General features: G+C 33.0%; 2 protein-coding genes across 3 annotated transcripts in view; one reads left to right on the plus strand and one right to left on the minus strand.

Annotated features, from left to right (window-relative positions):
* Cdc73 (cell division cycle 73) overlaps nt 1-16275 on the plus strand; it is a 112258-nt gene that overhangs the window by 50667 nt on the left and 45316 nt on the right. The gene's annotated exons all lie outside the window — the stretch shown is intronic.
* B3galt2 (beta-1,3-galactosyltransferase 2) lies at nt 4861-12473 on the minus strand. The gene is made up of 2 exons (XM_028884612.2): nt 11756-12473; nt 4861-7568 (listed from the first exon to the last, which is right to left on the minus strand). Exon 2 carries the CDS (start codon nt 7442-7444, stop codon nt 6176-6178), a length of 1269 nt encoding a protein of 422 aa, XP_028740445.1. The 5' UTR covers nt 7445-7568; nt 11756-12473; the 3' UTR covers nt 4861-6175.

Genomic DNA, 16275 nt, shown 5'->3' on the forward strand with positions numbered 1-16275 from the left:
TTGTAGATTAGCCTGGCCTTGAACTCCTGGAGATCTGCTCACCTTTGTCTCCCAAGAGGCTTAATTAAAAATAATTTAAAAAATGTTCTCCACCATTGAGGCTCCCATTGTCTTTTGATATTTTAGTAGACAGAGAAAGAGATTTCTTTTGAAATGCTAGATAATATTTTGTATATTGCTAGTATAATAACCCTAAAATCAAGAAGAAAGAGTTCTTTTGTTTTTAATAAGGAAGGAACTTCCACCTAAGCTCATGCCCCACATGCTTCTTTCTTATAAGTACGCTTACTCTATCATGAGGGCACCATTTCCAATACCTTTGTCCATTTCTTTATTACATTTTAAAGACCTCATTTTCAAATACCACCACATGGGGGCTGGAGCTTTAATGTATCAGTTTTTTACATAACATTTCCTAACCTTATTAATACAATTCCTTGCTTATGTTGATAAAATATCAGTTAAAGCTTTGTGATAATAATGCCAACAGTATTCTTTGCTGTGTGGCTTTTATGCAATAAGTTTTACCTTAGATTGTCTCCCACTAAATACATTGTGATGTACCTTGGTATCCCATGCGCATTATGGTTGTATCTATCCTCTGCTATTATAAATCCTGCTTGAGTTATTAATTTTGTATTTATTTTGTTTAATATTATCACTATAAGTTGGATTCAAACTTCTGATGCATAATTGCTGATCAAAGGGGTCAAATTCTTACAGAATTTTCCTAAGTATTAGAAAATCATTCTCATTATTATTATTATTATTTTGGGGGGTTTTCAAGACAAGGTTTCTCTGTGTAGCTTTGGCGCCTTTCCTGGAACTCACTCTGTATGTAGCCTAGGCTGGCCTCGAACTTACATAGATCTGCGTGCCGCTGCCTCTTGAGTGCTGGGATTAAAGGTGTGTGCCATCACCTCCCGGCTGCGTCTTTTCATTTGCATTCCTGCTAGTACGAATGGCCATTCTCGTTTCCCTCTACACATCTCACAAGAAAATTTTTGGCTATAGGTACAGACTAGTTTATCAGTACAGTTTGTATTAGTATTTGTCTTATGTCCAGGGTTGACCTTGGTTTAGGGGAGATATCATTACTCTATAATGCCTTAATGTTTTTTTTTTTTTTCCCATTTTCTATTGAGGATGGTCATTACTTTTTGTATCTTCCTTTTAATATATTGGGGCAATCAGCCTGTATAGATAGCAAGCTTCTCATTTTGCCAGTTATGTTTTTATTATGAACCAAAGAATTTTTTTCCAAAATTTTTGTTACCACATTTTTTACTCCTCATTTTTCAATTTTCCAATGTTTCTAACTTTGAAAGAATTCACTTTTTCTTTAAGAACTATTTTTTTCATTATTGACATTTATATCTTCCATGAGTTTGGGAGTTATTCTTAACATTTTCTCTATGTGATTATGCATTTTCACAGAGCAAGTTACTGAGGACATCCATATTTTGTCTTGTTCTGAAAATGTTGTTACCTGCAAATAGTAGGCTCTCCATATTTGATGAATGATTGGAAGCAATGTGTTAAACATTTTATAGTTTACTTGCTTAAGATTTTGACTGTTATCTTCTTGTTCTAGAAAGAATAAATATGGTTTGATTAAATTTGGTTAAACTACATTACATTTAATGAGTTATTAATATGTGTTAGTTAAAAAAGATGTAGTATAGGCTGGAGAGAGGGCTCAGCAGTTAAGAGCACTGGCTGTTTTTCTATTCAGCACCCACATAGCAGCCAGGTTCAATTCCTAGCATCCGCATGGCAACTCATAACTGTCTGTAACTCTAGTTCCAAGGGATCTGTGGCACTAGGCATGCATGTTGTACACATATACGTGCATGCAGACAAAATATTCATACACATAAAATAAATCTTAAAAAGAGGTAAGTATAAACCTAAGTAGTGCTTATTGACTTGAAGTAAATAAAAACATGGATAAAATAGCCAGTTTTCATTTTCTTAAGATCAGGATTCTTATTGTGTAGTTGTAGAATATGAGCTGTATAACATTAAAATTACATTTTTTGTATCGTGATTGATTTATGTAGGGGAGCTTAATACGAACATGTTTTGTCTAACACTTGCCTTGTATCTTTTTTGCTTTGTTTTTGAAATGAGCATTGTTGTGTTGCTTTGACTGATCTGGACCTGCTAGGCTCAAGTAATTGACCTGCGCCTCATCTTCTGGAGTAGCTATAGGCAAGCTTCTCCATGCCCTGCTTGTCTTTTGTTTTAGTTTTAGCGGAAATTAATTTTGCTTAGTTATAAATAACTATGCTGTTTGCCTTCATTTTAGTTTCTTTTTTCTGAATCAACAGTGTCATGAATTAAAGAAATCATGCCAACCTCACATTAAAAAGCTTAGCAGAGGAGGTGCTTGAGCAGTTAATAACTGTATTTTATATCCTCTGGAATCTATTTTTTTCCTTAAATTTTCTGCATTGCATTCATATATATATATATATATATATATATATATATACACACACACACACACACACACACACACACACACACACATACATACATACATACATATATTTGTGTCTGTGTGTCACAAGTGCCATGGTGCACAACTGTAGTGGTTAGAGGACAACTTGTGGGAGTCTGTTCTCTTTTTCTACTACATGGGTGCCTGGGAAAGAAGCCATGTTAAAGTCTTTGGTTTGTTTGTTCTCGAGATATAATCTCTATTACATAGCTCTGGCTGTCCTGGAACTTGCTATGTAGACCAGGCTAGCCTCAAACTCACTGCGAGCTATATGCCTCTGCCTGGAATTAAAGATGTGTGCCACTATGCCTGGCTAGACTTAGTCAGAGGAGCTGGCTTTGACCTTACTACACATTAGTAACTGTTAAATGGTGTAGTAGGTAAATATGCACAGTCCTTTATTTGTCCCTTGAAAATTATCAGTTGTGAAATTTCTAAGTGTCACTTGCCCACTATTATAGATATAATCCTGGTCACAAAACTGCAGTGCACATGTTTTTCAGAATTAAATTTACCATTCACTCATCTCTGCAAAGGGGAAGAGAATTCAACCAGGGGCCCAAATATGTTTTCCTTTCTCTTTTCTTTCTTTTTTTTTTGGTTTTTCGAGACAGGGTTTCTCTGTGTAGCTTTGCGCCTTTCCTGGAGCTCACTTGGTAGCCCAGGCTGGCCTCGAACTCACAGAGATCCACCTGGCTCTGCCTCCCAAGTGCTGGGATTAAAGGCGTGCGCCACCAACGCCCGGCCCTTTCTCTTTTCTTATTTATACCTAACACCTGATAATATATGCTAGTGAGAGAAAAATGCTTGTGAAATCTGTGGGCATGGCCAAAGAGGATAGGCAGAGAAAGGCAAATAGTGGAATAAGCCAGTTTTGTTTGGCTTTGTAGACCTGTTAGCTTCTGTCTTAAATGAAATATGTAGCAGAACAGCATAATTTATAAGAGCATGATCTCTGAGATGGAAACCTTTTATTAGCTGTGTGATCTATATATTTAACCTCTCACATGAGTCTTTTCTTTTAGTGTTACAAGTATTGCATGAAGTAATGTACAGTACTTTAACACAGTACCAGGTACACTGCTTCCACAATCAGTAAATAGTGTATGGTGCTGTGATTGGTATTATTACTGTAGACATTTCTGGAACTAGGCATTAATAAAATTCCAATTAGGGTGTATGTGCTTATGCATATTATATTCATGAAAGAGATAAGGGAAAATGTGAATTATTTAATCATTGAAGAAATTCATTGTCTCTAATTTTATTCCAAACAAACTAGTGTTGTAAATACTGAAACTTGGATTTTCCTTCTGAAACATCTGTTAACACTTTGAGTATAGTGTTACCCAGTTAACTCTGTAATCTTTGCTTTGATCAAATCCATATAATTATTTTCAAACATATCTTTCTTATATACAAAAATTTCATAGTACTGAGGTAAAGAAGATATAGTTAACAACTGGTGAGACATTTAAATAGTAGCTTATTTAGCTTATAAAGTTAACATTTATATTGTTGAAAATGAAATGTGAAAGTAATAAAATAAAATAATGTTTGCTTGTTTTCTTATCAGAATTTCCCTATTTAACCTAGTTTTGCCATGAACTCTCATTCCTCCTGCATCATTTTCCATATGCTACCCTAAAGGCAAAAATACAGATTTTTGACATTAGAACTTCACTGGTTTAATCTCCTTTGGGGACTTAGAACATTATTATTATTATCTTTCAAGTCAATCATGAGGAATGCAGAAATGATTTTAAATTGATACCTAAGAGTAAGTACTTAAATATTTTTAAGAATTCTGTTTTTTCAGAAGTCTGTTTTAAACCCAATAATCCTATACTATTATAGTTTCAAATATCACTTGGGGGTGCTGTTTCTTCTGTTACATACCTGTGCATGAGTGCTTGCAAACATACATCCCCCAGCCCTTTTCTTTTTAAACTTCTGTGGCATAAATCAGAGGGAATTAGTCAATACTGACAGTCCTTCTGTCTTTCATCACTGATGTGATTTTTGTAGTAATACTGGTAACTCTGCAATTACATTGAGTAATTAAGTGAAAAATAATCATTAAATAAATAAGTAGATGTTTCGTAGCTGATTTTTCAGAATCTTTTGATATAGTACTTAGTTTCTGATTTAAAAGAGGGGATAAATATAATGTGAGTAGAACTCTGTATTACTAACAATACTTTTTGTGCTTCTGGCAATTTATTCTTAATAGGTTCAGTGATAAAAATGATTTTTAGAATTATGGTCAGAGACATTCTGACTTAATTAAAATTGGTAAATTTATATAGAATAAAAACACTTTTAAAGTTAGTGGGCTTTTGTTTATTGATGTTAAAATTCATGATGGGGCCAAACAAAATATGAGAACATTTTTATAACATTCAGTTCAGGGTTTTGTTGTTTACCTTTTAAAACTAATGGTGCCTTGATAAAAGAGCATTGAGTATGTCGTCCATTCTAAAAGCAAACAGTCATCAAACATTTGTAGCTTCTCCCCATCCCTCCCTAAATGATTTTTAATTGGTGATGCAGATAGTTGTCATTTACCAAATGAAAAACCTAGGTTTGTAAACTTGACATTGAGAGAAAGAAATAAGTTCCATAAAATGATTAAATGTTGGATTATGTACACCTGCTTTCAGAAAATAAACTTCCCATATGTTGCTGTTTGGCAGACATGCATCTTAAAAATATATTGAATGAAACTACTACCTGCATTTCTTTTTTCAATAATACATAATCATTGTGCTTCTATGTTAGTACTTTTGCTTCAGTTAGAGGAACATGATTCTATTTTACAGACATACATGAAGTCAGGTATAGTTGTAGTTAAATGATAGCACTCTCCAACAGTGCAATATTTTATCTAAATGCAAAATTCATTGAAATACGAGTGGCTTGGCCATTAATACCAATGAGGAAACAAAATTTATCTATTTTGAAACCTTTAATAATTCATTTTATAAAAACTTGAGCCTGAGACACATTAATTTTTTCACATTTACCACATCATGTCAAAATAATTTTCCCAGTATATACGAGATTAATTAATAAAGAAATAGAAATAATTATCAATTACTTTAAAAAGTAAATGCTTGAATGGGAATTGCATTGCTCAAACACCTGAATATAAATGAGTTATGGAATAACTTAACTAAGTCTTATTGCATGTAGTATAAAGTTTTAGAACTCTAGAGTCTGGTCAGAAAATGTGTTCTTTGCAGTTACAAAGTTCCCTTAAAAGCAATAGTACTGTCTTATTTACATTAAATCATATGGTGAAATCCAAAGTAAACCTAGGAATCTTTTGACTGTCTTCATTTCTTAAATTAAGATGTATGTGGAAAATATATGCAGGTACATTGTATTGGTCCCTAATGTAAGACTTGAACCATTTATGCATGCTTATTATTGCATGTTAATACAGAGAATCCCTTTTTACAATCTTTAAATAGACTCTTTTGGGATATCTTTCTGTCATAATGTTGTAATTTTATGAATTAGCTTCTTCAGAAATTAAAAAAATAGTTTTGGATTCCTTTATGTGATGAGTTGAACTAAAACTTGTCCTATGTATGTAATCAAGGTGTTAACTATACATGCTTTAAGCAGTATTTACAGATTGCACACTTGAACAAAAATAGTCTTTTAGTGTAGTTTGCGGTGCCGATACCTGCCTGCTTTTTCCTTTGCTGCGTTGGCACAGGCGTTGTGCTTATTTTGTTGTAAGTGGTTCCAGTATTTTATCAGTTCACTAGGCTGGAACTGATGCGAGGTAATTAGGTGGCTGTATTTACAGCTTGAGTAAGAAACTCGCCAGTGATTGAACACGAACTCATTGGGAGGGGGCACAGGATCAATTCTCAACTTGGCAAGACAGATCCCTACATACACATCTTCCAAGTGCAAACGACGGATGCCTAAAGAAACCTTAAATATCTTTTCTGCTAGATCCCCAGAAAAAACATAACCAGTTCCTGAACAGAAGACAGGGTAACGCTCACTTGGATAAAGGTCTGGTGGCATGTACCACTTGCTGTCTTTGTTTCTGTTAGGTGCATAACCTCTCATTAGGTACCCAGTAAAATAGTTATGTCTAGGAGGCAGATCTGGCTTCAGTAACTTGTGTATTAAATATTCAGTGTTGACAAACATGTCACTGTCCGTTTTCATAACATATGGAATATGTGGACAGTATGTTGCAACCCAGTTCATACCCATTAATGTTTTAATGGTCAGATTATAGTATGTATCTAAGTATTCCTGTTGAATTATATCATGATATTGTCTGCTTTCTTCTAGAATTGCATGTTGAAGATAGCCATTTAGCTTAATACTTATGCCCAACAAAAAAATCCGTGTGATTTGGATGCCAGGTGCTAAACTTTCATTGCCCCATGTTTGCCGGATAGCTCTTCTTGCTTCTATCTGTCCAGGTTCTGCAGCTATTAATAGTATTAAAAATGGACTTTTTTCTTGGCATTTTTCAGGCTCATTGATAATATATTTGAAATGGTAAGAGTTTGGATGTCCAGTACCCTTTTCATTATAATTGCTTCCATTGGCACTGAGTGTGTTCTCTAGTCCTGTAACTCCTTGCGGTGATAGATCTGTGTTATTGGAGTTAGTTGCTGTCTGAGGCCTCAGAGTCTGAGGAACTGTTTCTTTCCAAATGTTCCGAAGTGAGCTGTGATTTGTTTCACTTTTTGTAGAACGAAATCCTCGGAAAGTGTATGTCACAGGGTTTTCTTTGAATCCAGGTCTACCCGGTAGCCAGTCATGATGATTGAAAAACAGAAACATAGCAAAAAGAAACACTAGAGAAAGTACACCCATAAGGTGGGTCCGGAACAGAGACCTTTTAGCATTCCAGGTCATCTTTGCAAAGCAGCAGTGTCTTCTCCTCCACTGAAGCATGTTGTAAATATCCAGTGATAGAGTAAGATCTACGAGGCCAAAAATAGTGTTGTTTTTTTTCCAGAATCAATACTGTTCTTTGGTCATTATTTTCTGGTTCAGTTATGTGTCTCTTGAAGTCATTCTGTAAAGATGAAACATAATGGTTTACAAAATGCAAAATCTTACAAACTAGCTTAAAAGGACTCTCTTGATTGTTAATGTAAGGACATTTTTAAGCTGTGAAAAATAGGATATACCAGAAGAAAGCATATTATTTGTTTCCTTTTGACAAAACAAAAAAAAATAAGGTTTATTTCTTTTAAAATATTCTTGTAGCACAATGATCACCTGAAAGGTAAGTGATAGATTAATTTTATTGTACTCACATGATGATGATCTCAGTAGCTCTGGTCACCTGTTCTTTCTTTGTCTTAGGGTAAAGATTTTTAAAGTTGTATGATGTAGAAAGGAAAAATGTTTTTAGATTTCTTATAAAGGTTTAGTAAGAAGGCCTTCAGAACAGATGGAAAGTTTATTGACATTAATTAAAATTGATTTGAGATACCATGGCGATGTGGTCCAGTCAATGGCCTTTTTTAGAAAATGATCATGTATTAGTTTTGGGACAGACGGTGTAGGTTTGATTGTGGCAGAGTTCAGTTAGTCACAGTACACTGCTTGGCACATTTCCACTCTTCCCCACTGTGTTAAGAAAGTGAGAAGATACACCTGTCAAAATTAATTTTCAGGGTCCAGTAATTTCATGTGAGATTAGACAGTAATAAGTGATTAACATTTTTAAGTACTTTGCTAATTTTAACCATCTACCTCAAATAGGAAATACCCAGGAGTTCGTCAGTCTTATTTATCTATGGTTTTGGCAAAGAGCATGCATTTTGCACTGTTTTTTTAAAGCTTTATTTTTTGCAATGTATAGTAAATGACCACTACTATCTTCAACTGCTTTAATCCTCATTTTTCACAAGATATATTTTAAAATACTCTTGAATTATGCTTTGTTGCATAATCTGCAACAAGCAGAAATTAGTTTAATTTTTAAGTTTTCATAGTAGCATAACACTTTCATTCCTAGATCTTTAAAAAGTTAGGAGCTAGTCAAGAGAAATTAATGATGCCACATAATGAAAACTGGTTATTTTGCAAGAGACTTTTCAGCATAGCACAAATTTACTTGTGTTTGTTAATTGTATTTTGTTTTTTCTTTTTTCCTATTCTTAGATGTTTCTATATGAGGTGAGGTCATAGAAGTAGTTTGAATTCCAATAAAAGGTGTTTTGAAGAATGGAGACAAATATCTAGTTCTGATTTTTTTTCCAATTTTTTTTAAAAAAACCAAACCCAGAAGTAAAAGTCATTTATTTAATCATTAGTTTTGAAACTGGAATTATTAAATTTTTGTGCTTAAGAAGTGATTTTTATTTTAATATTCACTGAAATAATTTCTTTAAACAAAGCTATCATAACTACGTACTTTAAATTTTTTGTGTAAATGCATGTGCTTATTTAGCTTATGATAGTGATCAACTTATGGTTGATGGCAGATTGGTTTAACACTGATACAAATGCTTTTAAGAAGTAATATAATTTCCATGTAAGTCCTCAAAAAATTGAGTATTGTAGCATAAAAGTTAAACATACCTTTCACTTACTGCTCGAAAGTGTTAAATGGTTATGAATGAAGTACTATTCTAGTAGCAGCCACTAGGAGGAGCAAGTAGGTGGGAATTTGAACGAATTTCTAATGTGTAACAGGCACTAAGGTTTGATCTTGTTTCTGAAATTGAATGGTGCTTTTAGTGAATAGCGTATTTCTCAAAGCTAAAAAAGTATTTAATCACACACAGACACACACAGTGAATTTTAAAAAATCTAGTTTGCTCTTAGTTTTATTTACATGAATTTAAATCACACAGTACTGTATAAAGATCAAAGATATTCTTATCCTGTGAAACATGTTTTCTATATGACATGAGTTGAAAATTATAGAGCTTCCTAGCCTGATTTAGAAACAGGTTTTCCTGTATATATTTATAAATTTTATTTAAAGCAGAAAACTACTTTATTTGGTAGCTACTGATGACACATACTCACCTTATGAGACTAGTGGATATTAAAGAGTTATGTATATAAATTTAAAAAGAAGTTACTTTGGAAAGTTCATTTGATCTCTTTCAAGCATTATAAATATAAACATACCAGCTTTCTATTGTTAGAACATGGCTGAGATCCAGTCATTCAGATACTTTAAAAGTACAGACTTATAGTTCAAAAAGGAATAAATTCAAGGTCAGATATTTAAATGAATGAGTAAAAGAGCCTAAGAGAATGAAGTTAAATATTGAAGTAAGTTACATTGTTTTCAAGAAAACAGTATACCTGAAGTGATATTCCAAAGTGTTTTAATGTTACAGAAAGCAGCTCGTTATTTTTTATTGTACCATAGCATATATTCATAATTGGTTGTAATGTGATTTTATAAGATGGAGGTACATCTTAATTCAGATTTCACGAGATTTGCATGCTTGTAAGTATTATTCTAGGAGGGCTTTGAATCCCTGTACAAATATTCCTGTTTGATAACCTCCCATTGATAAATCAACCTCATACATCTAGCCTTACATTGTTTGCTAAAGTTTCTCAGGATGGATATATGTATATATCTGCATGTGTGTGTGCTATTAAAAAGAAAATAAAATTGCTATAATTATTTCTCCTTTTGTTAGATAAAATTATTCTTAGTTTAATGCCTGTTGTATTTTAGTTCTTAAAAATGAGAACAAGACTAGAGAGTGAAGTATTTTGCCATGTCTTACAGTTTTTTTTAAATAGCTCCGTTTCTGTTTTGATTATAATACTTTCAGTGTGTTTTTATATCGTATGGGTTGTAATTTATAAGGATGTTACTATTAAATGTACTCCTCCCATAGAGTTCCTATTCTTTGACTTTAAAAGTTGATGTAAATACATTAATATTCTGAAACAGTCCCAGATTTAAGTGATGCTTTGATAGAAATACTTGTATACTTTTGTCTTGAAATATTTAGTCTATCAAACTTAATTTCTAATAAAGATACCAAGAGAGGCTGGATTTTTAAAACTGTTTCATTTAATAGTTTCTTATTTTAATCTATTAGAATACAGATAATTATGACTGATGTTTATATACAAGGTCTGATACACTCATTCAGTCTTCATTTTACAATACAGAGATTCCATAGATTTTAAAACTATTTGCTTTTTTGTGAATATTAGTAAGTTTTAAGAAAGTGAGGGGAAAAATCAAAATACTTGATAGGTTAGTAAAATTGAGTTAGTTGCTCTTCTAACATTGATTGTCCCCAGGATAGTTTATATCTGTCTTATAGACATGTAGAGGCAGTGGGTAGATTGTTATTACATGTAAATAAAGTCCAGAAGCCCATTATTGATAATTATTAATGGATATCTTCATATCAAACTGTTTTATGCTAGATTTTTAATTTCACTTTTAAAATTATCTTCAGGAACAGTCTTATACTCAATTATTTAGAATTACTCTGTTACTTAAAAGTGCCCTATTTCACTAATGTATTTAGAGCAACTATTTGATATCTCTTTGTTTAAAGTTGTATTCATTGATACTGTAATAACATGTGACTGACTACTTGGTGGTGTTATGCTTTGCATAAACTCACTACCATATGTGATCTGATGCTAATGTTTTAACTTGTAGTATCTTCTTGTAGCTCAATAATATGTAAAATTTGCTGATACACTCTTGAATTATGTTTGTCATCTCTGAGGAGATAGATATTAGAGAAAAGATATACTATGAACTGTTAAGATTGTGATCGAAAGGATTTTTCCCAAATAGATCCCATGATATTAAGATCATATTTGATGCTATTTAATATAATTTTACTGCACTATCTTTTGATAGCCATTTTAAAGAATGTGCTTTAATTTATTAGATAAGGAAACAGTTTGACCTAATTTGCTAGAGAATTGCTGTATTTTTTTTTTAAGGGCTATAGATTTTTTTTCTTAGTTTAATTTCTCAGAGAATCTTTTCAGTACATCTAGTTACTATTTGTTTTCTCTTTTAATGTTTATAATTCTGAAGAATTACTCCCAGCTCCATATTTAGTTGAATAAAGCAATGACAGCTTGTCTTCTAGAAAAGGCAGATTATAAAATCATGTATTTAGAAACCTTTCCATAGTTTCAAGGGCAGGGAACTGTATGAACTTGTTTATCAAGTATTAGTGCCTGCAGGGCTATAAAATCATAACACATTTAATGCACATTGTATACAAGACAGCCACATACCTTTCTTTCTTGGTCAGGCCATTTAGGTGGAGAAGATTATGCCCACTGAAAATACTTTTGGCACGCCATCACTTCAGTAAAAAAAAAAAAAAAAAACGATGCTATCGAACATGCGCACATCCCCCAACAGTCTGCCTCCCGTGATTGCTTTTCACAGTATCCAAAGTGTCCATCTGTCGGCGCGTATTCAAGTTACCCTTCTTGTTCATATGTGTCCTAGTCTTCAGAGATCTTCCCTTTCTTTCATTTTCTCCTTTTGATTAAACAAAAGAGCTGTAGTTGTCCGTTCTATTTGGTGCGCTGTTGTCTCTTTCCGATAGTTGATGCATTGAAGCTCCTTACATCTGCTGTATTCCCCGGCTGGACAATGCGGTGCTGTATTCTCTTCTCAGTATCCATATTTCTAGTAATAGTGCTGAGCTGCAATGTAAAGCAGCAGAGCGAGGGTTTAGTGTTTCACTTGCATTGGGGGAAAAAAAAGGGCTTTGCCTCTCTTCCGTCGTTGTTGCCTGGCAGCTGCAGGAAGGATTTTTTTTGAGCAGTTTTACTGGGGTTTTATTCTGTAATATGAAATCCACGGTTCTTCAGCTGCTGCACAGGCAGGCAGCAGTTTAAATGTGGGCTTGACAGATGCTCTCTCTGACAGAGCAGAATTTAACGTCACTGCTTGGCTGAGTCCCACGTGATTGTTTGCATTCATTTTGACTAAAAACCTAAGGTAGGGGAAACCTTAGAAATCTTGCTTCTATATGATACATTATATTTATTCAGAACAAATAGAGTGATGAGTGAATATAAAAGTATGATTATGAAATGAAGGTAATGGTTTTTAAAATCTTTATTTAAACTTATGCACAGGCTTTCTAAATGTTTTCTGTGTTCAGTGGTAGCTTTCGTGTTTCTTATCAAGCTTTTCTAGAGCAGAAGTAACAAAAGCTTTTACATGCAAGTTGGTGTAAATTAACTCTTTCAGTACATTACTGCTCTTAAAGTTTTTTGTCTAAATTGTTCTGATTTTCTAGTCTAGTTAAAACATTGTTTTTTATCTGAAACTTAGAATTCCCCCCTCCCCATTTTCTACAGCTTTTCTAAATCGGCTGCCTTGGATTACTTTAATGATGTTGTGATACAGTCTGCAGTTTTTAGGGTTCTTGATAGAAGTAAAGTAAATTTTAAATCACTTTCTTGTTTTCAACATTAAAACTTTTTTTTTAAATTACTTGTATCATAGAATTAAAATGATAAAGTAGATATAACACATGCATAGATTTTCTTGATTGGTGAGTTCTACATGATTGATTGCATTTTGACTAAAAACCCAAAGTAGAGAAAAGCTTAGGACTTTTGCTTATTGTTTAATAAATATTGTGAATATTTATACATACTGCATGTGTGTGTGTGTGTGTAAAAAAACTAGTCATGAGTTAGAGTCCAGTGCTTCTAATAATGTTTAATATTTTTAAAAGTGGTTCAGTAAAATTCCATCAAACAGGTGTTATAAACATTAGAGACTATGAACTCCTTTTTTTTCCTACAAGAGCACTCACTGAGGCAGGTATTTTTGTTATTTGTTTTTAATGGCCGTAATTAACATTTCCCTCTGATATTTTAGAGACACTAACTACTAGAAATTTATAGTTTTAGAGCTGATGTTATGTATTTTAGGGGAGCAGACTTCATTTATTTCTCATACGGTGAGAAATATTTCAGGTGAATAAAAATTACACTTCCTTTAATAGCTTTAAGTTTTTTCTCTTCATATTTTACTTAGAGTGTGCTTTGTTGTTTTAGGTGTACTCTGTGACTTTCTTAGTGTGTTTCTTACATTACCTAGAAATGTTAGGACAGTAGAACGGAAGGAAGAAAGAAAACACTAAAGTTTAGAAGGAACTTTGGCCTGCCTTAGTTACATTATAGGAAGAGGACTGAAACTCATGTTTCTTAGTGTTTGGTTCTTAAAACTCCACACCATCCATAGTCCTCACTTCTTTTTTTCTCTTGGCTTGGTAATTAGATAAACTAATAGGTAAGGGAGTAATGCTTATTGAATCTGCTTAAATAATTTCTCTAAAGTAGAAGTGGATTTGTTAATATCAGTGATTCATAATAGTGGGGCTTGACTGAGGTTAGGAAAGTATACAGTTATTGTTCATTCCAAATTAGATTGAGTGATTGATAAGTACGAGAGATGGTATGTAAATGATCTTGCCTCATGATCATTTTATTATTGTAATATCTATTTTAAAGACGAGGAACTAGTACCTGGAGTTGTGAAATAATTAACCTAAACACCTGTTAAGTACTGTTGGGAAAGAGGGTTTGGTTAGAATTTTGAAACAGTATTATTTAAATTTTTAAAATCTGAATTTCTGTAATTTATTCTTAAACATTATACTACGTGGCTGCTGGAGAAATTGTGAAACTTTCCCCCCAAATATTGGCATAGTACTGTAGGAATCTAATGGAATACTGAATGTATTTTCACTTTTTTTCAATAACTGTTTATTAACAAGCTACTAAATGCTGACATATACATTAAGGCACAGCTTATTAATTATTGAGAATATGATGATGATGGAATAAATTCCCATCCTTTCTCTAGGGTAGGACAAAGGAATTATTTTGCCGATTATTGTTAGTATAATTTTAAAATCTATCCTTTGGTAATACTGAAAGCTGGGCAGTGCTAGGTAAGTTCTGTCCTTCTGCTCTACATTCCCAGCAATGTGTTTATTTTTAATTTACAGTAATTACACATATTTGTGAGGTACAGTGAGACATTCTGTACAATCTGTAATGATCATCCCAAGACAGCTGACACATACATCATCTCTAAGATGTCCTTTTTAGATACTGAACTGGATTTATTATGGCTCTCAATTACTGGGGTTTGTTTGATGGATAACTCAATAGTGGTTCCCTTCTATGTTGGGTTGAAGCCTGAATTACCCACCAGTGAGATTTTTTCTACCGATTGCTATGGGACAAGTGTTTATATGACAAGATTTCTAAGATTGGTAAGCAGAGGTTCTTGTGTATCAGGCAGAGTACAATTTTATTTATTCTTTTGTTTCTTAAAATTTAAGTTGATTAACAGCTTAACGTTTAGAAAAATAGCAGCTATGAGGTAAAATTTCCTTTAGTGGTGTTTTCTAACAACATCAGGTTCCAGGCAAGATAAATGGTGAAAATCTGTGACTGGAAACCTTGTACAACTTCTTCCTTTAGTCTAGTTCCTTTTAAATCCGAATTCTGTGGTTAAAGTAACTCAAATAGTTGTGGCAGGTTTCTTTCTCAAACTTAGCAAACTGACAGTTGCCCTGCTAAGTTTTATAGTTATAAGTGGCATGTAATTGTTGCTTACATAGATCTGTTTCTAATTTTATAATATATGCCTTATGGGGGAAAAAGGTATCAATACTTTGGGTATAGTGGCCTAAACTGTCTACCTGTCCTCCCTCTTTTCCTCTCCCGCTCTCCCCCCCCTCTCCCTCTCTCCCTCCCCCCTCTCCCTCTCTCCCTCCCCCCTCTCTCCCTCTCTCCCTCCCCCCTTTCTTTTGTAAGGAATTTTCCTAGACATGTCCATAATAACTAAGTTATATAATAATAACTGAAATTGAAAGAAAGGGTTTGTAATGCTTCCTAATTCCTTATTTGTACTACATATACAAAAATTATTCCCTTATCCATATAGTTAATGGTTTTGAGTGATTTACATGATATAAACTAGCAGTAACTGTGGGAATTATCTGTTTATTATTATGTATAAATTCAATTATTTGTCTTTGATTTTAAAAAAGTTTGACAAGAAATGGCTGGAGAACACTGAGCTATTGCTGTTGAATAGGAGAAGGGAGACATAAGTCCACTCTTGTCTACATTGTTTTTTCCCTTTTGTTTGTGCTTTACATGGCCCCTATATGTTACACTTATTTCAGCTCATGACAAGAACTAAATACTTTTTCTTTGTAGTGCTAGATTTTTAAAACAGGTATAATTTTCACCATTTTTATTTGAAAATTACTATTTGACATAGTTATCTAGGGATCAGGGTTAGTTTTACTGATGTTCCCTAATGTGCACAATAATATTTACTTGCAGTTTATACCTCTTGACTTTTTAAAAATACAGACTTTTTCATTGTATGAAAGATGTAGACAGATGTCATATTTTTGGTTACTTTATGTTTGTAAATAGTATTGCCCTTTTAAAAAAATTACCTATTAATATATTTTTCCTTTTGAAGTCCACTAGTTATATGAACTGTTTTATTATTCTTTGAATTTAGAAAGCATGTGTTAGCTTAATTGTAAATTAGCAATCTCAGAGTGACCACAAGTGTCAGTGTTTGCCTGCTTTATTTTCTCCTTCAGTTTTCATTAAGTTGGGTAGCAGAAACTCTTGTTAAGAATTTCTTTTGACTTGAAAGCAAAGTTAAATATACATGTCTCTTTCAGAACTATTTATCAGCACTTTTATTTTAATTCATATAATTAATAAAGTATAAACATGATTCGTAA

This window comes from Peromyscus leucopus, chromosome 15 (assembly GCF_004664715.2).
Source record: "Peromyscus leucopus breed LL Stock chromosome 15, UCI_PerLeu_2.1, whole genome shotgun sequence".
NCBI classification, from domain to species: Eukaryota; Metazoa; Chordata; class Mammalia; order Rodentia; family Cricetidae; genus Peromyscus; species Peromyscus leucopus.

Coding starts and splice junctions, on each gene's coding strand:
- B3galt2 (XM_028884612.2), bottom strand. CDS start 7,444: ATGCTTCAGTGGAGGAGAAGACACTGCTGCTTTGCAAAGATGACCTGG.